Genomic DNA, 26,624 nt, shown 5'->3' with positions numbered 1-26,624 from the left:
CATGCAGCTCTTTGGCCCCTTGAGTGTGGCTCTTCCACAAAACACCACATGCGGGCGTGCATGTACAGTGCGATTGAAACTTCGTGGCCCATGCGCAGAAGTCGGTTTTCGGAAAGGAGATAGACGAAACAAGTATACAAGACGAGTGTGGATGGGAGAGTTGGAAGGGGTCGACCTCAGCGAATGTACCTCAATCAGATTGAGGACATTTTTAGTAAAGGCCAGCTTAGGAGTACCCTAATTAAGTTAATAACAATGTACCTACCTATAGTTTAAGAAACTTGGCTCTCAAAAGAAATTTCAATCGTACTGTTGATATTTGGCTCTGTTGACTAATGAGTTTGCTGACCACTGTCCTAGGCCAAGCAGATCTCCCCGGAACTGTCGGCCCTGGCCGTGTACTGCTGTGCCACGCGCCTTCGGACCCTGCGCCCTGCCCCCGTCCCACCCCAGCCCTACCAGGTCAGCTCTCTCAGCGAGCGCAAGGCCAAGAAGCTCATTCGAGAGGCAGGTAGGAGCCAGGATAGCTGGCATCTGGGGGCAGGAGGCCAGTGGGGGCCTCTAGGATCCTGGGGGAGCATCCTGAAGTTGGTCTGGAAAGGAGATTGAGAGGCTTTGGGGGGCGGTAAAGAGGTCAGGAAGACCCCAGAGAGGGGCTCAGAATGAGTGCCCAGTACCAGGCCCGGCATGCAGGGAGAGGGCCCAGGGAAGAGGGCGCACAGCCTAGTGATGGGCCAGACAGAGCTGGGTAACTATGATGCAGGGTGATCAGCTGGGCCAGGATAGGGAGGGTCTGGAGGAGCCCAGCACAAGGAGGCGAGATCAGGGCAAGATTGCTGAGCAGGTGAGGAGGAAGCCACCAGGCGACGAGGGGGAAGGGGTGTCCAGACAGGAGGGGCAGGTTGCACCAAGGCCTGGAAGCATGATACACAGTGTTCCAGGAAGCCAGTGTGGCTGGAGGGTGTGTGGGACGAGTGATGACACACAGGATGTCAGCCTGGGGCCAGGTGTTCCATGTGCTGAGTCAGGAATGTGGGGATTTGGGGCTGGGATGCAGTGAGGGCTGTGGGAGCGGTCCCTGCCCCTCCCTGGACTTCAGCAACCTCCTCATGAGGTTCCCACACCCACTGTGTCAGAGAGAAGAGGAGCTGGGGCAGGGGAAGTGGGAATGGAAATTCAGCCTGTTCCCAGCCTGTCCCTGGAGTTGGGGTTACAGCCCCTGACACCAGGTGAGGGTACCCCAGGAGCTTCTCACAATACCACCGAACTCCCCACCAGGGAACAGCTTTGTCAGGCACAATACCCGGCAACTGACCCGTGTCTACCCATCGGGGCTTCGGATGAACTCGGCCAACTACAGCCCCCAGGAGATGTGGAACTCAGGCTGTCAGCTGGGTGAGTGGCTGCAGAGCTGGGAGGGGGCCGGTGCTTTGTGGGGTGGCCTCTGGGGCGTCATAGCAGGCCCAGCAGTGATGGGGCCACACAGCTTACCAGGTGGAAAACTGTTTTGTTGATAATAACATTTATTAAAAACTTGTGAGCGGGGTATGTGAGGAAACACAAATCAGGCTTGTTCTTTTTTTTTTTTTTTAAATGTATTTCTGTTGATTTCAGAGAGAAAGGAACAGGGAGAGAGAGATAGAAACATCAATGATAAGAGAGAATCATTGATCAGCTGCTTCCTGCACACCCCACATTGGGGATAGAGCCAGCAACCCAGGCATGTGCCCTGACTGGGAATCAAACTGTGACCTCCTGGTTCACAGGTCGACGCTCAACCACTGAGCCCCTCTTGGCTCCTGGGTCAACACTCAGCCGCTGAGCCACACTGGCCGGGCTCATTTGTTCCTGACTATGTAAAAGTCTCACATTTTTTATGAAGGTAGAAGTTAGAAATCTCCACCCCCAGGCGCCCCCTTGACACATACACGCACACATACCCCTGGCAATCCCGTGCTGAGCCCAAGGGAGGGGAGTGTGGTCCCTGAGGGGTAGGTGTAGAAACCTCAGGCCTCAGCTCTGGCCCAGGCCTGGCCCTGCAGGTGGAGGCTTCTCTAACATGCCCCCCTCAGGCCCACATTCCAGCCTCAAGAGATACCAGGTTGCCTGGCTGGAGGGGCTCAGTGGTTGAGCGTCGACCTGTGAACCAGGAGGTCACTCACGGTTTGATTCCCGGTCAGGGCACATGCCGGGTTTCGGGCTTGGTCCCCAGTGTGGGGCGTGCAGGAGGCAGCCGATCAATTATTCTCTCTCATCATTGATGTTTCTCTCTTACTCTCTCCCTTCCTCTCTGTAATCAATAAAAAAGAAAAAAGATACGAGGTGACAGTAGAGTCTAGATCGCCTGGCTGCCATGACACACCCACTCCCTCCCCACCACCTCATGGTGGGTACGAGCAGCACTGCCCGGATCTGGGCCTTTTGGAGGAGCTAGTTCTGCACCTATAGGGCTGTGTGGGGGAGAGGGCAGTGAGGCCCCTGAAACAGCGTGAGGAGAGGGCCACAAAGAGCCCGTCCTGACCCCGCTGTGTCCACAGTGGCCCTGAACTTCCAGACGCCAGGCTACGAGATGGACCTCAATGCGGGGCGCTTCCTCGTCAACGGGCAGTGCGGCTATGTCCTGAAACCTGCCTGCCTGCGGCAGCCTGACACAAACTTTGACCCCGAGAGCCCTGGACCCCCCAGAACTACTCTCACCATCCAGGTTAGCAGCCTGGGCCAGGCCCTACCCTGGGCTCAGAGCCGGCTAGTCCGAGGGCACCAGCCTGAAGTGGAGGAAGATGGCGGAGGCCTGGGGACTGCGTGGTGGGCAGAGCGGGCAGGGGCCCCAGGCGGGGCCAGGCTGAAGCTCTTCATCCCCCGCAGGTGCTGACTGCACAGCAGCTGCCCAAGCTGAATGCTGAGAAGCCGAGCTCCATTGTGGACCCCCTGGTGCGTGTTGAGATCTACGGGGTGCCCATGGACTGTGCTCGAAAGGAGACCGACTACGTGCTTAACAATGGTGGGTGGGCCTGCTGGTGGAGGTGGGTGGGCAGACAGCAGAGTGCAGGGAGGTGCAGGGCAGAGGCCGGCTGGCTCCGACCACCACGCCTGTTTGTGTCCTAGGCTTCAACCCCCACTGGGGGCAGACCCTGCAGTTCCAGCTGCGGGCTCCAGAGCTGGTGCTGGTCCGGTTTGTGGTAGAAGATTATGACACCACGTCCCCCAATGACTTTGTGGGCCAGTTTACACTGCCTCTCAACAGCCTGAAGCAAGGTAGGCGGGGATGGGAAGGGAGGGGTCCGGCCCACAGACGCTGCTCGCCTGCGCTGTGACTTTGTGAGCGCCTTTCCTGAGTGAGGCCCCAGCGGGGCCCAGCCCCCAGGGAGGGGATGTGGGCAGGGTGATGGGCAGCAAATCTGATGCCTGGCTGCCCTCCCCACAGGGTACCGCCACATCCACCTGCTTTCCAAGGACGGGGCCTCACTGTCACCAGCCACGATCTTCGTCCACATCCGAGTCCAGCACTCCCGAGGGCCCGACTGACCCCCTGCGGACACAGCTGCGAGCAGCGGTGAGGCCTCCTCTCAGTGGAGGGCAGTGGTGTACCCGGCCAGCCAGGTGCTGGGCTGCCTCAGTGCCGCCTAAAGAACAGGGGGGTTATCTCTTTCCTGCACCTGAGATGGCCGAGGACTCAAGGAGCCGGGCCACCTTTCATTGTGATTTATCAGGAGCCAGGCCTGCTACTGCCAGGAGACCTGGGGAGCAGGACATACGAACCCTCAGCCCCTCTGCCCGAGAGGAGTCCAGCCACGGCCTCACCCCACCCAGGCATTGGCCACCCCCTAAGACTCCCTCCTCAGGTTTCCCTGGACTCTTCTCTCCGGCTTTTGAACCTGAGCTCCCTTCCCTTGTTAAAGCGAGAAGGGAGAGCTGAGGTTGGGAGCCCTGGGGACTGAGAAGTAGGTTTTTAGCTCGTTTCATAGAAGAGCCCTGAGAGGGCAGTAGAACAAGACTGTTTTAAAAAATAAAGCAGCAAGCTTCCTTTATCACCGCCACCGTGAGCACGTGAGGCCGCAGGGCCCTGAGGAGGATGGGGCAGAGTCCCTTGGGCCTCTTCCCAGCAGGGCTTGGATCTGACTGCCAGGGGGTGCTGCAGGCGGACTGTGAGGACACTCACACGCTGCCCCACCAACCCTCCGAGGGGCCTGGACTCTGAGGGGCCCCAGACAGACCCCCCACTTTCCAGGCTCAGCGGGGTTCAAGGCCTCTGTCTACTCAGTAGACAAATCCCAGACTTGGGGCTCACCTTCCACCAGCCAACCAGACTTTGAGATGAAGGCCGGAGGCAGCGGCTGCTCCGGGCTACTCTAGCGATGCTGGGAGAGTGTGCAGACAACAGATGAGAGTCCAGAGCAAACCTGTCGGAAAGGTGGCCTTCGAGGGTTAAATGTGGATTCAGGCATCAGCACTAGCACTGAGCAAGGGCAGAGCTCGAGAGCAGTCCCTGGAGGCAGCTCATGTCCTCAGGCAGCTCAGGGTCCAGGTTCCCTGGAAAGGGCCGAGGCACCAGCCATGGGGGCCTGAAAGGAGCAGGAGCAGGGGCCGGGGAGCGGGTGACAAGCTCCACAGGAAGAGAACAGGGATGGAAGGCCCCGCAGAAGCTGGCTCAGTAGGTGGGCAGTGGGGCCTGGTGACCTGCAGTGTTAAAAGCACCCCTGGTGGCTCCAGACCCCTGGCCCAGAAGGAAAGAGGTGGCATCGGCCGAGTCAGAGGAGCCGCTGCTGACCCAGACCCAAGGGGCCCACCTGCTCCCAGCTGTGGGAGCCCGGCACTGGCTCCTCGGCCAAGGTGCCCGGCACTGGCTGGCACAGAGCCCAGCCGCTCCTCTTACACGGAGTGAAGCTGGGTCAGTACTGGCTCCTCGCTGGCGCCTGAGGACTGGGGAAAGGAGCCAAGTTTGCACTGAGAGGGGGCAGCCTTCCCATGAGTCTTCAAAAGTTGCCCAGGGCTGTGATCATAACAGCCTTTCCCGCAGGGCACTGCCGCTCAGGGGGAGAGGGCACCCTAGCCAAGCCGGGGCTGCCAGCGGCTCCACGGCTACTTGCTGTCCACAGCAAAACCAGGAGGGCGGAAGGTTTTATTCAGCTGCTTCCTTTATTAGAAACCAGTGAGATGTATCAAGCGGAACAATGCATTTGGTATTTCTTCCCCCGCCCTGGGAACGGGGGCTCTCCCATAGCCCAGAGAAAAGCCAAGACGAAAAGGTACAGCCTCCCCTTCCCTGTTCCAAGATGCAGCACCTGCAGTCAGTCAATATTTTTTATTTAATTGAATGAAACCATCCCACAGAGCCTCCCCAGGGACAGTGTGTGCAGGCCTGCTTTCACTTTGCAGGGCAAAACTGAAGCCTTGGGCCGCCTCTGACGGGCAGGTTGGCACTGACCAGATACAAACCTGCCCCCTCCCCTGGTCTGACCGCCCTTCACCCTCTCCTAGACTGCAGCTACCTGAAGCTATCCAGGCCTTTGGGACACCCCTTGGGTTGGTGAAATGCTGGTCATCTTGGAGCAAAGAATTAAAGACAACTGGGACACCCACCCTCGGGCTTCAGTGAGCCAGCAAGTAGGGGGGCTGGCAGAAGGAGGTGCAGAAAAGGCCCGACATTTTCCATAAACCCAGGTGTTGAAGTGGCTCAGTGTGGGCCGGCCTTCAAACCAGACATTAGCGTCTTTGCATGCAGGCATGTGCGGGGTAACAAGCCCTTACAGACCTCAATCCAGCTCTCTCCCTACACAGACAGGGAGGCCACAGGGATTTGCCAGGGAGTCAGGGATCAAATGCAGAGTCAATCCAAAGGCAGGAGATAAACATATAGAAACACGAGTGTCCAAAAGCCCAGTGTCAGCAAGGAGTGGAGGCGGCAGAGTATGAGGGCCATGCCCGGAGGCTCTCCAGTAGCAGCTGCCGGAGGCAGGTCCCAGGTCCTTCCCTTGTTTGGTTCTATCCAGCCATGGCTCCACCATCCTGCAAAGCTCCCTGTGAGAGGCCTTGAATCCCAAACAGTGGTCCTCTCTGACCTGAAGTCCTGGAAGGGGTGGAGTGAAGGACCCAGGGACCGTTTGGACAAAAAGGAAGCCAGCAGCAGCCACTGAGCCACCTCCCGAAGACCTGGCGGTGGTGCTGAGGGCGGGCAGGGTCCCTACATGAACGACTGGAGTCCACGGAGGGGCCACGTGGTTTTGGAGGGAGACACGGGCCTTTCCAGGAGATCTGTTTCTTCCAGAGCAGCCACCGGCCTCACAGTTTCCCTTCCATGACCTGGGTCAAGCCAAGCAAACTCCAGGGGCTGTTGTGCACCCCACATTCCAGAGGCAGTCAGGCTGGGACTTGGCCCAGACAGAGAGCGTCTCCAAGTTTCAGTCCTGCCCAGGTAGGAAAGAGCTGGGCACTGTGTTCTTTGATATCCTTAGGAGCCTGCACTGGGCGAGCTGCTCTGGGCTCAGGGCCTTGTGTCTGATGTCTCAGAAGCTGTAAGGCAAGCCTCCACCTCTCTGACCCCTTGTCTGTGGAATGCAGGGAACACCTTGCTAAGAACAGCAGCTTCTTTGGTCTGGGTATCTTGGAGTCAAGGAGTCAAAGGTCAGCCATGGTCCCTGGTGCCTGCAGGTTGCAGAGCAGGGACAACAGGAGAAGGAGGCCCCTAGAGGCCTGATGCGAACCCAATCCAGTCCACCAAGAGCAGGCAACATTCCAGCAGGTGGCACAGCCCCGATCCCAAGCACATGATTTCTTCCAGCTTCGGGGACAGCAGAATGAACCTCTGGCCAACCTCACCCAAACCCACAGCCTCCAACAGCTCTGCTAGCCTGTAGGGCATGGCTGTAGCCGGTAAGACCAGACTGAGTCTGGCCTCCTGGCTAAGACTTCCTTCCCCCTACAAGTAGCTGAGAGGTGAAAGCAGCCAGGAAGCAGTCACACCACGTTATCCACCCACTTCCTTTGTCCTAGAGCAAAAGTCACATACAAACCTGGATGTGGGTTGCTGACAATTCCAACCAAATCCTCCCTAAGTCAGTTGGCTGAGCACACGTGAGGAATAGGAATGCCTACACAGCCGCCACGTGACCGGAGGTCCCACTACTGTGGGGAAACGGGCAGCATCACAACCATCACCACCACCACCACAAAAATCCACCGAACATCATCAGACAATGGCAACATGAAATCATGTCTGTTAAGTTCAGATTGGCGTCTAACCACCGCTCCTTGCCATTCCTCGCAGGCTGTCTTGGAAAGGAGCACAAGAGATGGCCAATGGGTTGGAAGGCACAGGCCAGGGGCCTGGGAACCCACACCGTCCTTGCCCAGCCACCCTGGGGGCGTGAGGGTGCTGGCTCTTTGCTCTAAGATGAGCTAACCAGGCCTTGCACTGACATGGTCTCCACAAAGTCCCAAATGCTACAAGGAGGTCAAAGGTCCCCTTCAAACTGCCAGTCACCCCTGGAAATGGAAAAACAATCTCATGGGGCACTCACGCCTATAAGATTGGCAACAGCTGGCTAAAGAGTTGGCAGGATGACTTCCAACAGGGAGCAGGCCAAGCGGATGGGAGAAGGGACTCATTTAATGAAATCTGCTTCCACAGATCACCACCACGGCCCTGTTTCTGAATGCAGAAAAGGCCCGGGCCTGCGGGTAAGCCTCTGAGTAGGACTGGCTCCACCTAGGACTCCACCTGCAGTCTGTGAGATCCAGGCCCTCCCCACAGCTTGGCAGTCCCTCCACCTTACTCTGCCTTCTCAAAGCCAATCATTCCAGCCAATTCAGAAGGGGAACTGGACAGAACTGCCCACATCCTCTTTCTCCTGCTCCCCCAAGAAAAGCCAATACCTGCTTTCAGAAGAGAACAATGCACTGTCGCAATGTGTACGTCTGGCACTGTCCTTGATTCTAATTTTCAGGAATGATCTGAATTCAGCTTTTCATTAGAGACCGAACATCCTTGTACATTTGGAACATGAAAGATATTTAAAATATTTATATATATATAATATATACTTTTATTATTCACCCGTTAACTCCATAATATGCCAATCACGAGCTAGTTTTCAGCAGTTACATTCCCTTGATCGTGGCTGCATAAGGATGTGATTAACTGGAAAACAGGGAGACCAGAGACACGGCCAGAGGTGACATCACGCAGCCTACGCCATCGCAAAACAATTGTCAAGTTCAGTGGCGGTTTGGTTAAGCCGGTTCACTTCTGTTCCCTTTGCCAGGGATTCTCACGTTTGTGAAAATTGGACCAACAAGTGGTGGGATTCCATTTCCTGGTTTGAATTCTCAGTGGCTTTATCCAGAATCTCACTGACAACTGGTTACTGTAACACCAGCCCAACCTAGGAGAGCCAATCGGAGAGGCAGAGTTGAGTTGACAGTTGTGTGAAGCCCCTCCCACTTCCCCACGGACCTGACGTGCCAAATGGCTGAGCCCACAGTGCTGCTCGGCTGTGGGAGCAGACGCACAGCGAGGCGAGGCTCACGCTCAACCTTTACATTTATCATGTCCTTTAAGGAGAGCAGCTGCCAGTGTCTCGAGCACTGGTCAGTAGGCCTCTCCGTCCAGCAGTTATTTTGTTAACTGCTGACCACACCATGGTCCTGGGCTGCCCTTTGGAGCTGGTGGAGGAAGAAGGGCCGAGGTGGGTGGAAGAAGGGCTGGATGAGGGCAGCAGCCAGCAGAGGAAAATGCCCTCGACCCTTGACTCTAACCTTCGTGGCTCACAGTGGGCAATTCACTTGCAGGGTTCCCTGAGAGAGTCCCAAATGCCCTGCCCCAGCCAGCGGAAGTGACTCACCTGGCGGGAAGAGAAGCTGGAGACAACCCTGCTTCTGTGGCTCTGGAGCCCAGCCCCTCTGCCACCCTCACACTAGTCTGGCCATTAGAGAGAGGGAACTTTTCAGGCCCAGTAGCTTACATACCTTCTCTGCCCCCATGCTGGGGCACTTCCAATTGTAAAGATAATACTGCAGGTTGCCGTCCCCTATGCCAAACTTCAGCTTCTCCAAGAAGGTTTTGTTCTCCATGAGATCCAGTGCATTGAACACGTCAAACCCTTTCTGTACAGCAACAAGGAGCAAGAGAGCAGGTGAGGAGGGGTAAAAGCTGCCTCACCTCCCTGCCCTTTTCTATCCTGTCAGAGCCATCCCACAGGCGGCCACAGGCAATCTTCCTTCGAAGCTCTGGCTGCTTCCTGTCGAATTCCAACTCCAGAGAGCACCCGCTCGCTAGTGGCGGTTCTCAGACACCGAGGCCGTACTACCTGCCTCTCCTCGGGGAGCCTCCAAGCACACTGTGTCCTCACTGTTCCTGTCGCACGTCCCTGAAATACTCGAGTAACCGCCACAGTCCTCGCTGGAGACCCAGCCCGGAACCCCTTCCTTGGGGAAGCTAGCTCCTGTCAGCACTGGCACTGCTCCCTCACTCCCTGGACACCTCAACTCGTAGGCCTTCAGTGTACGCCCTGTGACTTCAGCACACCAGATGCGCTGCTTTGAGACTGTGATGAAGATACTTCCTACACCTCACCACCTTGGTCAGAAGCTCTCCCAGGGTAAGGACTGGACTGCCCATCGTCTAGCTCAGCGGTCGCCAACCGGTGGTCCGAGGACCACTAGCGGTCCGTGAGGTCCGAAAGGTTGCGACCGCTGGTCTAGCTGTCCCACAGTGGGCTGGGCTCCCTGCAGACAGAACCCATAATGAAGGACTGACTGAGGACGACTTCTTGGGTTGAGACACCTGGGCCCCTCCCCCAGCTCTACAGTCAGCGCTCCATGACTCACCACGACAGACCAATCTCCCCATTCCCACGCTGGGGAGGTCGTGAGGAGGACCCCTCTCCTCCCCGAGCAGGCCTGGCTATTCAGGCTCCTTGGCAGCGCCTCCCGTGAGAACGAAACTCACTGAAATAAATCAGGAGGAGTTCAATGCCTTCACTTCATGTGGATGCTCCTTGCTCCCTCCCAGTTTCTAGCTGCTGGCTGACGACTGCTGGGCTCTTCCCTAAGCAGAGCCAGAGGACAAGGTAGGCTCAAAGCCCCTGGCCCATGGGCAGCTACATCCCTAGCTGTGCTCACCACCGTTCCACTGCCACTGCCCCACAGAGCTGCCCCTCCCTCCAGTCTGCTCCTCACCGTTTTGGCGAGAACAAGGGCGTCACTCATGAGGTCTAGAAGAGGGGTCTGGGTGTGAACGTTGTAGAAAGAATAAGCAGCCTTTAGACTCTTGTGGGTTGGATGGTTCATGATGGTGGAGGGAAGCGTATAAAAGCTCAGGAAATCTGTCACCTCACCATTTGCATTCTGAAGGGAAGACAGTGAGAGGAGGCAATGTCACACATGCACGGGAATCCTGTAGGCTGGGAACACATGGTTTTCTCTTGCTCTCACGTCACCCACAGGCAGCTCTGCCCCCCTAAACAATTGGGTGGAAGCTGAAACAGAATATGCAGGGAGGAGGAAGTACACTGGCCGGGCCCTTGAGGACAGAGCCAGAAGGAAAATCCAGGCTAGAATGTGGGCTGAGCCTGTCAGCTCTTTCCTGGCCTGCGCTTCCCCAGAGACTTCTTGTGGCTCACATTCCCCCGACGTGTGTCCCCAGTGCCTGACCAGCACTACCTCAAGCCACGACAAGCAAGGATTGCAGGCTTACCTGACTAAGGGGCCGTCTCTGTCATCAATGGGGACTAGGGGTGGCGGGAGGGAGAAGGCTCACAGCGAGGCCAGAGGGATCATTTTAGCAAATGCAACCTACAACTCCCTATCTTTAGGGAGGAGCGAGCATGGATGGTCAGGAAGTCTAGGGTGCCAACATGCCCGTCAATCGGTTCTTCAGGCTCCTTGGCAGCGCCTCCCGTTTTCTGACCCCTCCCCCGACCGGGAAACCTAGCCACTTGAGGAGGATGCCGCTCTGTGAATGGTCAGAGGCCCGGAACAGCCCTCCCCACTCACCTCCACCACAAAAGTGTCAATGATATTCTCATGACTGGCGTGAGGTGGAACTGCTTCAGGTACCTGGTGAGAAGCTGGTGAACTACTGGAATGTCCTTTTTTTCCATTGGTCGCAGTCCAGCTGTTTTGGGAGACTGGAAGGAAGAGAGACAAAACAGCATCAGATGTGCTGACTGTGAGCATCCTGACTCCTCTCAGGTCCTATAGGCACCAGAAACGTCAATGTCTCCCTTGTTACCCGACTTCAGATCTATGCACCCAGGCCCTCAACACAGAACGCTCGGTCACCCTTGGCAACGCCCTCTCTCCCGCTGTCCATATCCACTCAGGCACAAGTCTTGCTCTCCAGGGTCTTCTGGCCCCTTCCCTCCTATTTAAGGCTGTGGCTTCAACCTCTTATCCATATGCCCCAGGCCATCTTCCTAAGAAACACAACTCGCCACACCCCTCCCTTGTTCCAAACTCCAACACAGAGCACATGATCTATCCCGATCTATCCCTGAACCGGGTGGCTGTTTTGACTGCCTTCTGTCCCTCTAGTTCAATGGTTCTCAACAGAGCAAGTCTGCCTCCCTGGCTCCCTGCCCCCCTGCTCCTGGACATTTGACACCACCGGGAGACATTTCTGGTTGTTACAAACTAGCAGGAGAGGTACTGCTGGCATTTGATGGGTAGAAGCCAGGGATGCTGCTAAAGCCAGGACAGCCCCCATGACAAAGAATTACCCAGCACAAAACGTGAACGGTGCCAAGATGGAAGGAAACCCTGACCACCCGATGGGTGTACTGGGGTAGGCCCAGTCCAGTGCTGCTCCTGGGCTTCCACGAAGACTTTCCTGGCTCCTCTCCTCTGAGCCCTCACCACCTCCCATTGAACTGGATCTCGTCCTATACTGGTCTCTCTCCTATAGACTTAGAGCACCTCACAGACTGGCTCTCAGCTGCAGGCACTGTGGAACCCCCGGGCCCAGATCTGTACTGGGTGCTTGTTTTGTCCATTTGGATGCCACTGTACTAGTAGTCCCCTAACAGAACACTCACGCAAGTTAAATTCCGAAAAGCACTGATTTCCTGGAATTTAACCTCAAACAGAAAAAAAGGCTTCAGTGGAATGAGGCCATGTGATGCTCTGAAGTTATACTGGGACTGAGAGAATATTCCCAAAGACTCAATCTGTAAAGGTGGGGTCAGCCAAATCTGACAACAGGGTGGAGTTATAATTTATATACCTCAGGCACTGCCTGATGTAACTGCTTCCGAGTGTAGGGATTGCTTTTAAAATAGCAGTTTCAGGACTTGTCGCTGCTAAAATTCCTTGCTAATCCTGATGCTGCAGGGAACAGTGACTGACTTGTTTCTACAAGGCAGCGCCCACAGTGACCCTAAAGCAGTCATGCGGAGGCTCCTCAGCCAAGGCGGGGAGACCTGGAGGCATTCTTTGGTTGCTACACACCTTAAGAATGCTCTCCGACGACCTAGAAATCAGGACAACTCTGTCATAATAACCGAAACTCGGCCCCCCGAATCTGCTTCTTTTGGACAGTGTCTAACCGCTGCCACAGTGCCTCAAAATCGGACACGAATGACCCCAATCCAGTGGGGGGTTAGCTTGATCCCAGGGTGATTAATCCAGTTGAGTGGCTTAATCAGGCCCAGGCAGGCAGCCCTCTCAGAAGCAAACACCCAATAATTGTGACGCTGCCTGGAAGAGGCCTAAGGGAACAGAAGCGATCGGAAGACCCATTAGGACCTTGAAGCCAGGTGCACCTGGAGAGCACGGAACACTTGCTTTGCTGGGAAACTAGGCAAATTGAGGCCCAGAACAGAAAACCAGCTCACTCCGGGTTGCCCATCCTTTGATGGCAAAGTCTGGATGGGGACACTGGAGTTAGAAATCTGGGCTTCCCTCACAGCCCGGTCCTCCGTCCTCTACTTGACTTGGCAGAGGGGGCAGCAGACACTCGATGGCTGTTACACTGGGCTCTGGGAGGTAGTGCAGTTCAGGGAGAGGACTCGTCTTTCTATTTAGGCACATTTAGGCTAAAATTGCAGAAAAGAGATGTTTTCTGAGCCCATCAACAGAGAAGCTAGCCCAGGTGCAGGCGAACTGAGGAAGTCAAACTAAAAGAAAGCCCTTGCTATAGGCGATAGAAAACAAAACAATGGAAATGGAAAGTCAGGAATCTGGAAACTATGGGTTGAGTCCGTTTTCTGACCCCTCCCCCGACCCAAAGCCTTGCTCCTCGATTCTCTCTTGCCCCCTGCCCAGTGCCCTGGAGCACCACTGGCCTCTGGCAGTCGGTAGAGCTTCATGGTTCGCTGCATGGTCATGTTTCTGCTCAGGTGGGAGAACTTCACTTCAATCAGCTTCCGTGGGTTTAGGGACCGATGCCAGTACCTGCGGGGACACAAATGTCCTGTCCTCAGAGGATTCTGGCAAGTCCCATCAGAGAACAATGACTATTTTCAACAATAAAGATAAATTTACAGCTCTAACCGGTTTGGCTCAGTGGACAGAGCGTCGGCCTGCGGACTGAAAGGTCCCAGGTTCGATTCCGGTCAAGGGCATGTACCTTGGTTGCGGGCACATCCCCAGTAGGGGGTGTGCAGGAGGCAGCTGATCGATGTTTCTCACTCATTGATGTTTCTAACTCTCTATCCCTCTCCCTTCCTCTCTGTAAAAAATCAATAAAATATATTTTTAAAAAAAGATAAATTTACAAAATAAAACGGCAAAGCAATGCACCAAAAAAAAAAAAAAAAAAAGGCAAGGGCATGGAGATCCCCAGATGGCCAGCAGGTGGCACAAGAGATACACATCTCTTGAGCCAGTGGCACTGTCCTGCTCTCCAACACCCTCCACCCTGCAATGAATGTGGAGCTCCCAGAGCTCTTCCTGGATTCTTTCTCCCTTTTTCTTTCTCAATTTCAAAAGCAACTCCTGTTACAGTAGTTGTCTGGGAAGAGCACGCCCCACTCCTGGAACCAAGTCAACGGGAACGACATAAAGGCCTTACAGTTCTCTGCAAATGTTTAGCCTCCTCCCCACTCCTCTGCTGCCCTTGCCTGGTGGTTTTACTTTTGAAGTTCTCAAGGCACAGACTCTGATTGTTTCAAACAACTTTCTGACTCAGAGGTTCTCCTTGGGTCACACGGGGATCAGACATGCTCTCTTTGGCCCACACAATATTCAAAACAAAACTGAGCCAACCATTTAAAACTTTCGGACATTTACCATAAAAATCCAGATTTGGGCTTCCTTAAAAACCAAAACAAAACCATAGCAGAGTGACCTCTTATTTCCAAACGGCAGGAATGAACAGGCGCGGAGAATGGCTGATCCCTTTGGGAAGGACACGATGTACTTCCCAGTCTGCCCTTCCTAACTGCACTCCTCCATGCTCCTGTGGGTACCCACAACCCCTCTTATCAGATACCAGAGAAGCGAGATGTTCTCGGGCACTGGGCTGAGGCAGAGATGTGACTACAGCGGACATGCCAGTACCCCAGGGCCTGCAGGGAGAGGCTGTACCTGCAGGTGCCGACAGGCTTTGGTAATACCACCCCAGCAGTGTAAACAGCTTGGAAAATGCCCTCCAGGTGAACCCGCCGGGTTATCTCCCGGATCAGGACAGGAGCCACCCTCTTGGAACGCAGCTTCTTGTGGACACACAGGAAGTTGATCTCCACCATCTTCTTCTCTCTAAAGGGAGAAAATACGTGACAAGGCTTTGAACAGGTAAGGCAATCCCTACAAGCACGTGCAGCCACCCCGCAGGGACCAGGCCTGCAGTACAGGCACGTGCTCTGCCACCACCAGGCACTTGGGCTCTTTCCCACTGCTCTGCTGCACCAGGCAAGGAGCCGCTCCCACCACAACCCAGACTCTACTTCCGAAGGTTAAGTGGGACCCAAGCAAACTGCTTTATTTGAAGGCACTGCCAGCATCTCCCTGATGAGTCTGCAGTGGCAGGCTGGGGAGCCCCACCTTCAGCAGATAGGGCAACTCACGGAGTCAGTCAAGGGTATTCTAGGATTGCAAGGGTTTTGACACCAAGAATCCACAACCCATAAGCCTAGAAGACTATGGCAGATGGCTCTGGCATTTCCAGGGAGAATGAAGAGCAGAGCTCGAAGGCCCCGGGACTATCTGAGTGAGAGCCCCTGGCTCCGGCCCATTGCTGAAGCCGCTCAAGTGCATCCACCTGTGCTACTGCAAGTGCACACACTGCGCTCCTGCTCAGGGAGGCCTCTCAGCCCAGGTCCCCGACAAGAGAATCAGCCACAACTGAGAGGAAAACAGGCGGTTCTTACTATGAATCTCTATTCCAGGGCCTGAGCTCCCTCCCTTCGTGGGACCTTCCCTCTCTTTTGTGGAAGGTATGTGTACCTGTTTTCCTTCCTCTCCCTCCCAGCCCGAGCAGGATGGTAGGGATGTGGGAGTTGGGGGATGGCACTGGTGCTTACGTGTCATAGATGTGGATGTTTGCTGGGATGGCGCTGATGAACCCAACCAGTTTTCGACTTGAGACCACTCGAACCCCACAGTGCCATTGGGGGAGCCAGCCAGGCGGCCGGAGAGCCCTAGAAGAGACAGGGGCTGTGGTGCTGCTCGCCAGCAGGCAGGGCGGGCTGTTTGGGATCCACAGCTGAGTTTGGGTCTAACCTTCTGCTACCACCTCCCTAGCACCTAAATTCCCGTTAGGGCCAAGCCCTCCTGGACACAAATGGAATTGAGGCACAGTCCCTTCGTGCTGCTCAGCCCACTTGGCCTACTTACCCACCCAATCCAAGGCTGTCATACTGAGGTTTTATATCCGATCCAACTTCTTTTTATTCACTCACTCTGACAGCTTAAGCCAGAGAACTGGCCTCCGTGGCTCTGAGTCCAGTGGGTCTCGTGGTTGGGAGCCACTCATGGAGCCCCTGAAGCACTGGTCTGCACCTGCCCTCAGGCCCCATCACTCCCCTCTTTCTGCTTGCCCGTCTTCCTTTCCCTCCTCCATCCTCTCTACATTCCAGCCTCTCCACTTCAGCCTCCTTCCTCTACCTTCCTGGATATTAAATGTGGCCCAGGATGACGGATGGTTCAGCCACACAAGGCCATTCTCATACAACCGAGCGGACTCAGGAACTGGGTAGAAAATGATCCCTTCTTAATTTTTTAAAACTCAGTAGCTTTCATTGCTCTTTCCCTTCTAACATAAAGTTCCCATACAGTAGATGATCTTTTCTTCTGGGTAACAATTTCACAAAGTCTCCCTCACCCAGTCATTCTATCTTAAATAAGGTTTCGATGCTAAGCTCCACTGGAAGCAAGTCTCCTTCAGACGCAGGAACTCAGAAATTACACACTAACTTGCCATCCAAAGGCTGGCTCAGTGGGGACGAAAATCTGAGGCTCTGTGTGGTTCTGCTCTCTGCCTTGGCCCAGAACCATAAGAAAACCCTTAAACTCACCATAAGAGAAATTCCGGGGAATAATCAAATCGGAACATGTTGTCATCATCTTCCACGTAATTCTCATTCAGGAGGGTGTATAATTCTTTCAGCTGTAGAGAAACAGGTGCTGCCTTAGGGATATTCTGCCAGATGGGGGCCAACTCTGATACCCTGGGGCTCCAAGCTTTTCAGAAGGACAAGGCAAACTACCAAAAACTATTTAATCTCACAAATCCTTTCCATCCCACTCAAGGCAGGGCCTCTTGAAATGAGCACCGCAGTTGTAATAGAAAACTGAGCCACAGGGGTAGAGTGGCACACTCAAGTACATAAAGTGACAGACAACCAAGAATGTCATCCAACTAACCAACACCTCCTCGTTAAGACAAGGGAGTGAATGCATGAACGAATGAATGAATGGACGAACAAGCAAAATGCGGCCCTGGCCAGAGTAGCTCCGTTGGGTGGGCACTATCCCATGCACTGAAGGGTCGCCAGTTTGATTCCCAGTCAGGGAACATGCCTAGGATCTGGGTTTGGCATGTGCCCTGAATCCAGGAGGCAACCAACAGATGTTTCTCTCAGTTTCCCTCCCCTCCCTGCCCCCATCTCTCTCTCCCCATCCCTCTCTCTCTCTAAAATCAATTTAAAAAAAAAAGAAATCTTGAAAAAAGGATATCCACCTTGAAGAGCTATAGAGGTAAACTCTCAACCTGCCAGAGAAGCCAAGTGCTATTTCTGTGGTCTTGGGCGGGCCCCAGAGGCAGTAGATGTGGGGCGTCTGCTCAGACCTGTTTGGCTCAGCTAGTAAGAGAGTCCCTGAAGAAGGCTTGAGTAGAAGCTGTCTCCACATGACTGCTGGGCTCTCTGTGACAGTGCCCAATCCACACCTGCGGCCTGCCCGGGACTACTCACCACGCCACGGTCCCCCAGGTCCAAGGCATCCCAGGTGAAGCCCTGGGGCAGGGTGTAGGGCTCCTGGCGGATGTTGTCTTTGTCAGGCTCCACGGGACCATGGGTGTTTACTACTTCTCCTAGAAGAAGAGCACAGCCATGAGCCTTACCCTCTGCCTCCTGGGGGCAGGAAGGAGCTCAGTTCAAAAATCAACCAGAACAAATTCCTCCTGTCCCCAGGAGTCCCCTATCTGAAGAACACTCCGTGCTTGGCAACTGCAGACCATTTCTCCAGCTTCCCTTGGCCCCTAACTAAGGGCCAATTCATGGCAAAACTTCAGAACAATCACTGGGATTCAAGGTGGTTGGTTTTTTGGAAATCCTTTTATATCTCCCTCTGGTTACTGAGTGACAAACATTAATCTTGACGAATTTGGCTTCCTGCCTCCTGGTTGGTGCAAAGAGTGCTGTCATGGGCCTGGCCATCACCCTCGATGAATTCGGAAGAAGTAGTAACAAAGCTGCTTTTGTGACAACACCAACAACAATGTACTGGGCCCATTCCTGAAGCAGATGATGGCATCTAGGCGCCAGGCTGGATCCTGGCCCTGCCAGCCTTCGCTTTTAGCCATGTGGCCAGTTAACGGCTGCTGCCAACTCGGGTGCTCAGTGTTTACAGAGCCCTGCGAGGGCCTTTAGGCTGAATCACCGAGTCCACACAATGCTGCCGGGAAGTTAGGCTCCGACACAACACCCCCCGCCCCCCGACAGACACCGCTCCTCTGTGGAATGTGTAGGGAGCGCTTGGGGTGCTGAGGAGATACAGCTCTGAGTCCCACCCACAGCCGAGTCAGTCATTTGATAAACGTTGGACATCAAACACTCAATTCTGTCTATTGGAGTTATTTAGCTTCTACAATTCAGAGCTTATGTTCACACCTGGAAGAATGCCATGTTCGGTACATTTTGAAAACTGAGTCTTCAAAAGGAACCGCTCAGTACACTGTTTGCTTCTAGCCTAGGACACTGCATACACTAGACACTCCATTCATGCTTTTACTGACTTTCAAACTCCTGGCCCGAACAGATCATTCTAATGTGTAACAGGCAGCTCCCGCCCCGCCCAGTACATATCTGTGGGGCAGGTGAAGTAGAAATGGCAAGCTGTGGCTATGAGTTGAGGACAACACCTTCAGCACTAACCATCCAACTCGTTCACGCAACACAATTACTCAACACCAATGTGCACCAGACATCACGCACTAGGATACAGCCCGGAAAAGACCAAGTCTCCACAAGATGTACCACCTTCTGGGAAAATATTCAAGAAATGAAACACTACCAACGTGCTAAGGGTCACAAACTGGAAACTACAGGCAACACTGGGGGGTGACATAGTAGAGAGGCAGCTGGCTACCTATTTACAACCTGGCTCCCCAGCAGGTTTGTTTAGGAGAGAGCTGATGTTTTTCTCCCTTAGTTTAGAAGCCGGCCTTTTGGTTTATTCATAAAGTGGCCCTTGTGAAGTAGTTTAATATAAGTCAATCCACTCCCATTTACTGCCACATAAAACCTGAGTGTGCAAAGCCAAGGGCCAGGTTCTCGGAAAGTACTAAGGATTTTTACTCTCATCTTATCTAGCTGCAAGTCTATTTTTCCGAATATTGAACTTATATCTTTTCCAAAATACATTTAACTTCAGACTCTTCTTGCTATTATTATTTTTCTTTCTTTTTTTTTAAAAATATATTTTATTGATTTTCCACAGAGAGGAAGGGAGAGGGATAGAGAGTTAGAAACATCGATGAGAGAGAAACATCGATCAGCTGCCTCCTGCACACCCCCCACTGGGGATGTGCCCGCAACCAAGGTACATGCCCTTGACCGGAATCGAACCTGGGACCCTTGAGTCCGCAGGCTGACACTCTATCCACTGAGCCAAACCAGTTAGGGCAACTATTATTATTTTTCTAAATGATTTCATGGGCAAGACACCCGTGGTCTTCCCCACTGTACAGTCAGTTATGCACCCCTGACCAGCAGGGACATGTTGCAGCAGAGAAACGCATCATTCGGGGATTTCTCCTAGTGCGAGCCTCACAGAGTGCAATGAGACAAACCTGGATGGGATAGCCTACCACACACCTCGGCTCTATTGTGTAGCCTATTGCTCCTAGGCTACCAGCCTGTATAGCACAATACCGCACAGAACAACACGGCATTAAATCAAGCACAAGAGAAAATGATGGAATCAAGAGATGTGGTAAACACACGACGTAGAAGGCTGCTGTCAGCATAATACCGCATACTGTTTTCAGCAAACGACTTTTTTTATAAGTAGAAAGAGTATACTCTAAAATAACGATAAACAGCATAGTTTAGTAAATACATAAATCAGTAACACTGTCATTTATTATTATCAAGTATTATGTACTACACACAATTACATGTTATACTTTTATACAACTGGCGGTGCAGGTGTATTTACACCTGCATCACCACAAACACATGAGCAATGTGTTGTGCTATAATATTACTAGGGGATAAGAATTTTTCAGTTCCATTATAGTCTTATGGGACCACCACTGCATATGTGGTCCATTCTTTTCTTTTTTTAAATATATTTTTATTGATTTCAGATAAAGGAAGGGAGAAAGAGTTAGAAACATCAATGAGAGAATCATTGATGGGCTGCCTCTTGCACTGCCCCTACTGGGGATCAAGCCCACAATCCAGCCACGTGCCCTAACCGGGAATCGAAGCCAGGACCTCTTGGTCCATGGGATGATGCTCAATCCCCTGAACCATACAGCCAGGCTATGTGGTTCATTCTTGATTGAAACATTATTGTGCAGCACATGACTGTATTATAATAATCTCAAGGCCAACTCTTTTAATTTAGGCTGGTTACTAGGTCCTGCGTGCAACAAGCATTTCCATTTACTCCTTCACCACTTGTTCATGAAATCTTAGAATGCACCAGTTCTGTGGCAAGAGCTGGTAAATGAAATTGACATAGGTTGACTTTTAAAAAGTAAAATGAGTCCTAGCCGGTTTGGCTCAGTGGATAGAGCGTTGGCCTGTGGACTGAAGGGTCCTGGGTTCAATTCTGGTCAAAGGCATATGCCTGGGTTGCAGGCTCAATCCTCAGTGGAGGGTGTGCAGGAGACAGCCAATCAATGATTCTCCCTCATCACTGATGTTTCTCTCTCTCTCTCCTTCTCCCTTCCTCTCTGAAATCAATAAAAGATATATATATATATATATATATATATTTTAAAAAGTGCTTAGCTGGTATGGCTCAGGGGTTGAGCATTGACCTGTGAACCAGGAGGTCACCGTTCGATTCCCGGTCAGGGCACATGCCCAGGTTGCAGGCTCCATCCCCAGTGTGGGGCATTGCAGGAGGCAGCAGATCAATGATTCTCTCTCATCATTGATGTTTCTCTCTCTCCTCCCTTCCTCTCTGAAATCAATAAAAATATATTTAAAAAAAAAAAAGTAAAATGAGCCTGGCTATGTAGCTCAGTTGGTTAGAGCATCATCCTGATTTGGCCAAGGTTGCGGATTCGATCCCTGGTCACACAAAAACCAACCAATGAATGCATGAATAAGTAGAACAACAAATTGATGTTTGTTTCTCTCTCTTTCCCCCTCCCTCCGTCCCTCTCTAAAATCAATAAATTTAAAAAAAATTTTTTAAATAAAAATGAAATATCTGAAAAAAAGAGATTAAAAATTTTATTTGGGAGCACACAGAATTGTTACATAGCCTAAAACACTTGCTGTTTAGAAGGCCTTTAAATGGGTGATTTTAAACTTCTAAATTTAGGGTGATTTTAAACTTCTAAAGAATTCTAGATCTCTTTAGTGGAAAACAATTTATATCAGTCCCAACAAGGTAGGGAGTGGTAAAAACGTGGCTCACTTAATATATTTGAATTTTACAATCAGTAGCTCATTTTAGTGGAAAATATAAAGGCAACTAGCTAGACATCGCACAACACTAAGGGAGCTCGCAAGGAGAATGAGGGCAGCACCTGTCACGCAGAGCAGCTGACACAGTAACGTGGTACCCTATGAGCTGATTCACGGAAACAAAGGACTTCACTTGGACTTAACTGGCTATGGACCTAAAAGGCAGACTGATCAGATGCTCAGAGCGACTGCTCTTCCACAAAGCCCCACACCACACACTGCACAGAAGGCATGTTCGAAAGAAATAGCACTGAGCATCGCTGCACCTTCCTGAGTGTATCAGGGAGCCTGTGAGCAACTGTGTGGCTTTCTCATGAACTTTCTGAAAACAAACAAACAAACAACAACAAAAATGTAGCACTTTCTATAATTACAGGTGGAGAAACTAGAATAACTGGACTGAAGAGGAAGAGAAGCCTATTACTTAATTCGCTTCATCCCCAGGTTCCACTGTCTGTAAAAAAGGGAATTAAGTTATCCATTTGCAAATTCCCAGTGAAAAATAAAATCAACCCCAAACACAAAACCCCATCTGATAACGAGCCAAGATATCCGGCAGTCACCACACAACGTCTCTCCATGCACTTCGCTTAGAGGCAGAGCATGGAGCTCTCTGCATTCTTCCTCCGGGGAAGAGGTCACCAGGACTGGTTACCAGTAATGTCCTAGGAACAGCATTACTGTGACCCAAAGCCCTGCTCGAGGGCTAAGGTTGTGGGCCTGGGACCTGGGTGACTGCGGCAGCCGACAGACAAGGTGGATGGGTTGGGGCAGGTTCTGGAATAGTGCCTCCTTGCCGATTCACGGCTCATGACCATCCAGGCAGTGTTTTGCCTGCAGGGGCGACCTCAGCTTACTTCTGGATTGCACAAGAACTGTATCTGCTTTAGAGCAGAGCTTCTGACGCTTTCGAAGTGGACACAACCCCCCTGTAAGTTTTGATTCTAAAGATCTGGAGCGGGGCCTGAGATTCTGCATCTCTACACACCCTTAAGCAATGCCCATCCTGCCGGTCTGAGAACCAGTTCGAGTAGCAAGGCTCTGAACTGTGTACTCCCCACCACTGGAGTAGACGAATCTCCTTGGGCACAGCTGTCCCTCACCAGTCCTTGGCCCTGCCCCTGCCCTCCTCCTCCTCCCCACCAAACACACTGTCAAATCACACTGTTTCTGGAGGCAGCAGTAACATGAACCACCTGAAGGTCATTCACTTTTGGTGTTGGAAAACACGTTTTTTTCCAACAGACTTACTTTCCCAGTCACATAGAAAACAGGAGTTGGGCTATCAATGGGCCCAGAATCCTGACGCAACCACTCCGGAAACTTTTTGTCAACAGCAACCCTCTGAAGTTAGCCATCCAGGTTAGCTGTAGCTTGGTCTCAGCAGGTACCTCTAACTCTGCTATGTCCAGTCTCTCCTGGAACCCTTTTAGATTTTCTAGCTATCCCGCCCTTTTAAGAGTTCACTGTAACTTTCTTAAGGGATGCCAACCAAACCTGCATATGGTATTCCAGTTGTTGAACCATCACCGTTAAGTAAAATGTCAAATTACTTTGTATTTAGCAAGCATGCAATTGCAAGCGATAAGGGGAAGAGGCTGAGGATTTCACCATCCCATGATTAAAGATTTGCCCAGATAAACAAGACAGTCTCTCTATAAAATCTATGTGGGAAGACAGACTTATGGCAGACATCCCCATTCATCATGTGCCAATGCACTGTTTTTCTTTGTAGCTTCGTACTGGATGATGATGGACTAAAAGAACCATTATTTGTTTTCAGTGTGCTACTGTGCAACGATAAGGTCCCTGAACAATAGCCTTTTCTATACCGCACTTTCAAGACTACCCTCTAAAAATAACCCCCAAGGCACTCCAGGACAATATAGTCCTCACAAATTAAGTATGGAACCCTTGGCACAGCTAAGGCACACCCCTTGCCTCCCACCCTCTACTGGAAGAAAGCACACACATACCCAGTTTGGGGACAGGCTGCGTGTCCCAGAACTGGTAGCTTCTTTTGCTGGCCTCCTCCAATGTTTTGGCAGGTCCCTGGCCCACAGAAAACAGTTCAATGGCCTTCTGTATTTCCTGGATCCTCTCTGCTGGCAAAGAGTTCATCTAGACAAGACAAAGTCGGGGAGAGAAAAGGTCCATTATGTTAATAAGCACTTTTGATTAATTATAGGTTCAACAGTTAAAGGAGTACAGCTTGCGGGGCTGGCGTGGCTCAGTGGTTGAGCTTCAGTCCATGAACCCGGAGGTCATGGTTCGATTCCAGTCAGGGCATATGCCCCGGTTGTGGCTTGATCCCCGGTGGGGGGTATGCAGGAGGCAACTGATTAGTGATTCTTTCTCATCATTGATGTTTCTCTCTCTCTCTCCCTCTCCCAGAAGTCATCAATTAAAAAAACACAATATATTGAAGGGATACAACTCAAAGAAGGGATATGATTCCTCTATCTCAATCCCAGAGGTCACATATTGTACAACTGGAGAAAGTTGTTGATGAGCAATATGATGGCGGGGGGGTGTGTGTTTCCTGCAGGGTTTCTCCCCTTCTTGTGACGTTTGATGGCAGAATACATGTTCAGTATAAAATTCAAAAGAATGCAGGAATGTGTAATCCATATAGAAAGTAAAAACCCAACAATCCCGTCCCTCAAAGATAATCCTTGTCATCAACAGTCTTAATTTGGGAGGTAGAGTGAGAAGAGGCAAATATAATTTCAGACTTTTTTACATGCAAGCTCCAAACACACACACACACACACACACACACACACACACACACACACAATTTCAAAACCTAAAATTGGATCATATAGTATTATTCTACAAACTTCTCTTTAAACACTATGTCTAAGAGACCTACCCATGTGGCCACACAGTCTTGCCCATTCTAACTACTGTGCATGGGCCACAGTGTATTTAGCCAACCCCCTACCAATGGGCATTTTGGTGGCTTTGTTCTTCAGTCTTACAAGCATGCTGCAATGAACTTTCTTGTACATCTATTTTTGCTCATTTGGATATGTATTCCTGCAGGATAAATTCTAAGGAAGGAGGTTTGCTGGATTAACAGGTATGTACATTTGAAATTATAATATATATTGTCAACTTTCCCCTAAAAATAGGTTAATAAACCAATAAATAGTGTTATGAGAACATGTTTCTCCAGACTCTCATAATAAAATTTACCAAATCTTAATCTCTACCAATCTAGGAGAAAAAAAAAATACTGCTTTAATTTTCATTTCTTTCGTTGTGAGTATAATTTTCTTTTCATATATTAACTAAACATTTTCATTTTTTCTTTGTGAACTGCCTATCATTTCATTATTTTAAATTGACTGATTCATATATTTTCCCAGTTTATTGTTTATCTTTTTTAAAAAATTATCTTTTGACTTTTATAAATACGTTGTAATTTGTCATTTTTTTATGGCTGCTGGTTATGTCAGGCTTATAATTATAAAAATGTGCATAATTTTTTCTAACACTACTTTTTTTTTTCCACTTAGATTGTGAAGGAAAGGAAGACTATAAACCAACATGCTTACATTGCCTTGGGAGTTAGGATTGTCAACATAAGACAACGTTTAAGCCTGTAGAGAATTTTTATGAATTTACTTGAGCTAAACTGACAACAAAGGCCAGGAAGCAAAATCTCAACTGATTGAGAAAATGTTCCAGAGAATGGCAGTTTTGTACCTTATTTTATAAATTACAATCAAAGGAGGAAGTGTAAGGGGTTACATAAAATCCACTGGTGATAGATTAGGGAAGCGGGAGAAAGTGGGGGAATCTCTGGGCCTGGATAAAAGCAAACCTAATAAACACATACTTTTACATTTGCGGGTTTTGGATAGTTAACAATGAACATAATAACAATAACAATGAGGGATTTTGTGGTCTCTGCTCTGGTGCAGTGGGGGAGGAGGGAGGAAGGAAAGAAATTACAAAAGGTGTGTTATCACAGATGTAGATGCAAAAAGACCATAAGACAAGCTCAGTTAAGGTAAAGATTTATCGGGTAAGATACTGGCCTTGGACATGACTATCCACCATGACTCATTTTCAGTTAGAAAGTTGTTTTGTTTTGTTTTTTAATATATTTTTATTGATTTCAGAGAGGAAGGGAGAGAGAGATAGAAACATCAATGATGAGAGTCACTGATTGTCTGCCTCCTGCACGCCCCCTACTGGGGCCTGAGCCCGCAACCCAGGCATGGACTCTTTGGTCTGCAGGCTGACGCTCTATCCACTGAGCCAAACTGGCTAGGGCCAGTTAGAAAGTTTTTTGTTTTTTTTGTTTTTTTTAATATATTTTATTGATTTTTTTTTTTACAGAGAGGAAGGGAGAGAGATAGAGAGTTAGAAACATCGATGAGAGAGAAACATCGATCAGCTGCCTCCTGCACATCCCCCACTGGGGATGTGCCCGCAACCCAGGTACATGCCCTTGACCGGAATCGAACCCGGGACCTTTCAGTCCGCAGGCCGACGCTCTATACACTGAGCTAAACCGGTTTCGGCCAGTTAGAAAGTTTTAATTTCAAACCATCTTATGTGGTTACTTTAGGTCTCTGAGCTTGTAAGGTCCGCCATGTAGGCCTGCCCTGAGCTTGTCAGGTTTAGTATGTGGCCCCTTTTTAGTCCACAGGATTATAAGTGATTTTAGTTTTCTTCCTCTTGCTATGATTTCCCCCCTAAATTCTCTACAACAAACTACTTCACTTTTATTTATTTTTTTAAATTTTTTTTCTACTTCACTTTTATTTTTTTTAAAAATATATTTTTATTGATTTTTCACAGAGAGGAAGGGAGAGGGATAGAGAGTTAGAAACATCCATGAGAGAGAAACATCGATCAGCTGCCTTCTGCACATCCCCTACTGGGGTGTGCCCGCAACCAAGGTACATGCCCTTGACCGGAATCGAACCTGGGACTCTTCAGTCCACAGGTCGACGCTCTGGCCCAGGGGTGGGCAAACTTTTTGACTCGAGGGCCACAATGGGTTCTTAAACTGGACCGGAGGGCCGGAACAAAAGCATGGATGGAGTGTTTGTGTGAACTAATATAAATTCAAAGTAAACATCATTACATAAAAGGGTACGGTCTTTTTTTTTTTTTAGTTTTATTCATTTCAAACAGGCCGTAGTTTGCCCACGGCTGCTCTAGCCACTGAGCCAAACTGGTCAGGGCTACTTCACTTTTATAAAGAGGAAAATGGAAGAGCTATGTAAATGGTGTTTTATTAATATTTTCTAATTTCTTTTTTTTTTTTTTCACTTTTCTTTTCTTTTTTTTATTGAT

The 26,624-nt window shown here is 50.7% G+C and overlaps 2 protein-coding genes across 9 annotated transcripts in view; one reads left to right on the top strand and one right to left on the bottom strand.

Annotated features, from left to right (window-relative positions):
• PLCD3 (phospholipase C delta 3) overlaps nucleotides 1-9,978 on the top strand; it is a 13,492-nt gene extending 3,514 nt beyond the window's left edge. Inside the window, exons 5-12 of one of the 8 annotated variants that reach the window (XR_002826821.1) lie at nucleotides 361-511; nucleotides 1,279-1,395; nucleotides 2,538-2,704; nucleotides 2,866-3,001; nucleotides 3,106-3,255; nucleotides 3,425-3,553; nucleotides 6,779-6,870; nucleotides 7,628-8,030. Coding sequence is in view for 5 of the 8 variants with exons in the window: in XM_023746295.1 (XP_023602063.1) it covers nucleotides 361-511; nucleotides 1,279-1,395; nucleotides 2,538-2,704; nucleotides 2,866-3,001; nucleotides 3,106-3,255; nucleotides 3,425-3,525 (822 nt within the window). In the remaining 3 variants the exon portion in view is untranslated. Of the gene's footprint in view, nucleotides 1-360; nucleotides 512-1,278; nucleotides 1,396-2,537; nucleotides 2,705-2,865; nucleotides 3,002-3,105; nucleotides 3,256-3,424; nucleotides 4,012-5,143; nucleotides 5,247-6,778; nucleotides 8,031-9,183 lie in introns of those variants that run through there. The other 7 variants (XR_002826822.1, XR_002826820.1, XM_023746295.1 and 4 more) reach the window with 7 other exon arrangements.
• Nucleotides 8,025-26,624, bottom strand: part of NMT1 (N-myristoyltransferase 1) — a 33,810-nt gene continuing 15,210 nt past the window's right edge. Inside the window, 11 exon segments of the mRNA XM_006109858.3 lie at nucleotides 8,025-8,381; nucleotides 8,965-9,102; nucleotides 10,177-10,344; nucleotides 10,993-11,024; nucleotides 11,027-11,126; nucleotides 13,281-13,389; nucleotides 14,524-14,694; nucleotides 15,459-15,575; nucleotides 16,452-16,543; nucleotides 17,349-17,467; nucleotides 23,282-23,426. Coding sequence (XP_006109920.2) covers nucleotides 8,361-8,381; nucleotides 8,965-9,102; nucleotides 10,177-10,344; nucleotides 10,993-11,024; nucleotides 11,027-11,126; nucleotides 13,281-13,389; nucleotides 14,524-14,694; nucleotides 15,459-15,575; nucleotides 16,452-16,543; nucleotides 17,349-17,467; nucleotides 23,282-23,426 — 1,212 coding nt within the window. The 3' untranslated portion in view covers nucleotides 8,025-8,360.

The sequence above is a fragment of the Myotis lucifugus genome, unplaced genomic scaffold, assembly GCF_000147115.1.
Source record: "Myotis lucifugus unplaced genomic scaffold, Myoluc2.0 scaffold_652, whole genome shotgun sequence".
Classification (NCBI taxonomy): domain Eukaryota; kingdom Metazoa; phylum Chordata; class Mammalia; order Chiroptera; family Vespertilionidae; genus Myotis; species Myotis lucifugus.
Note: the sequence above shows the minus strand (reverse complement) of the source record. Positions and strands in the feature narration are given on the sequence as shown.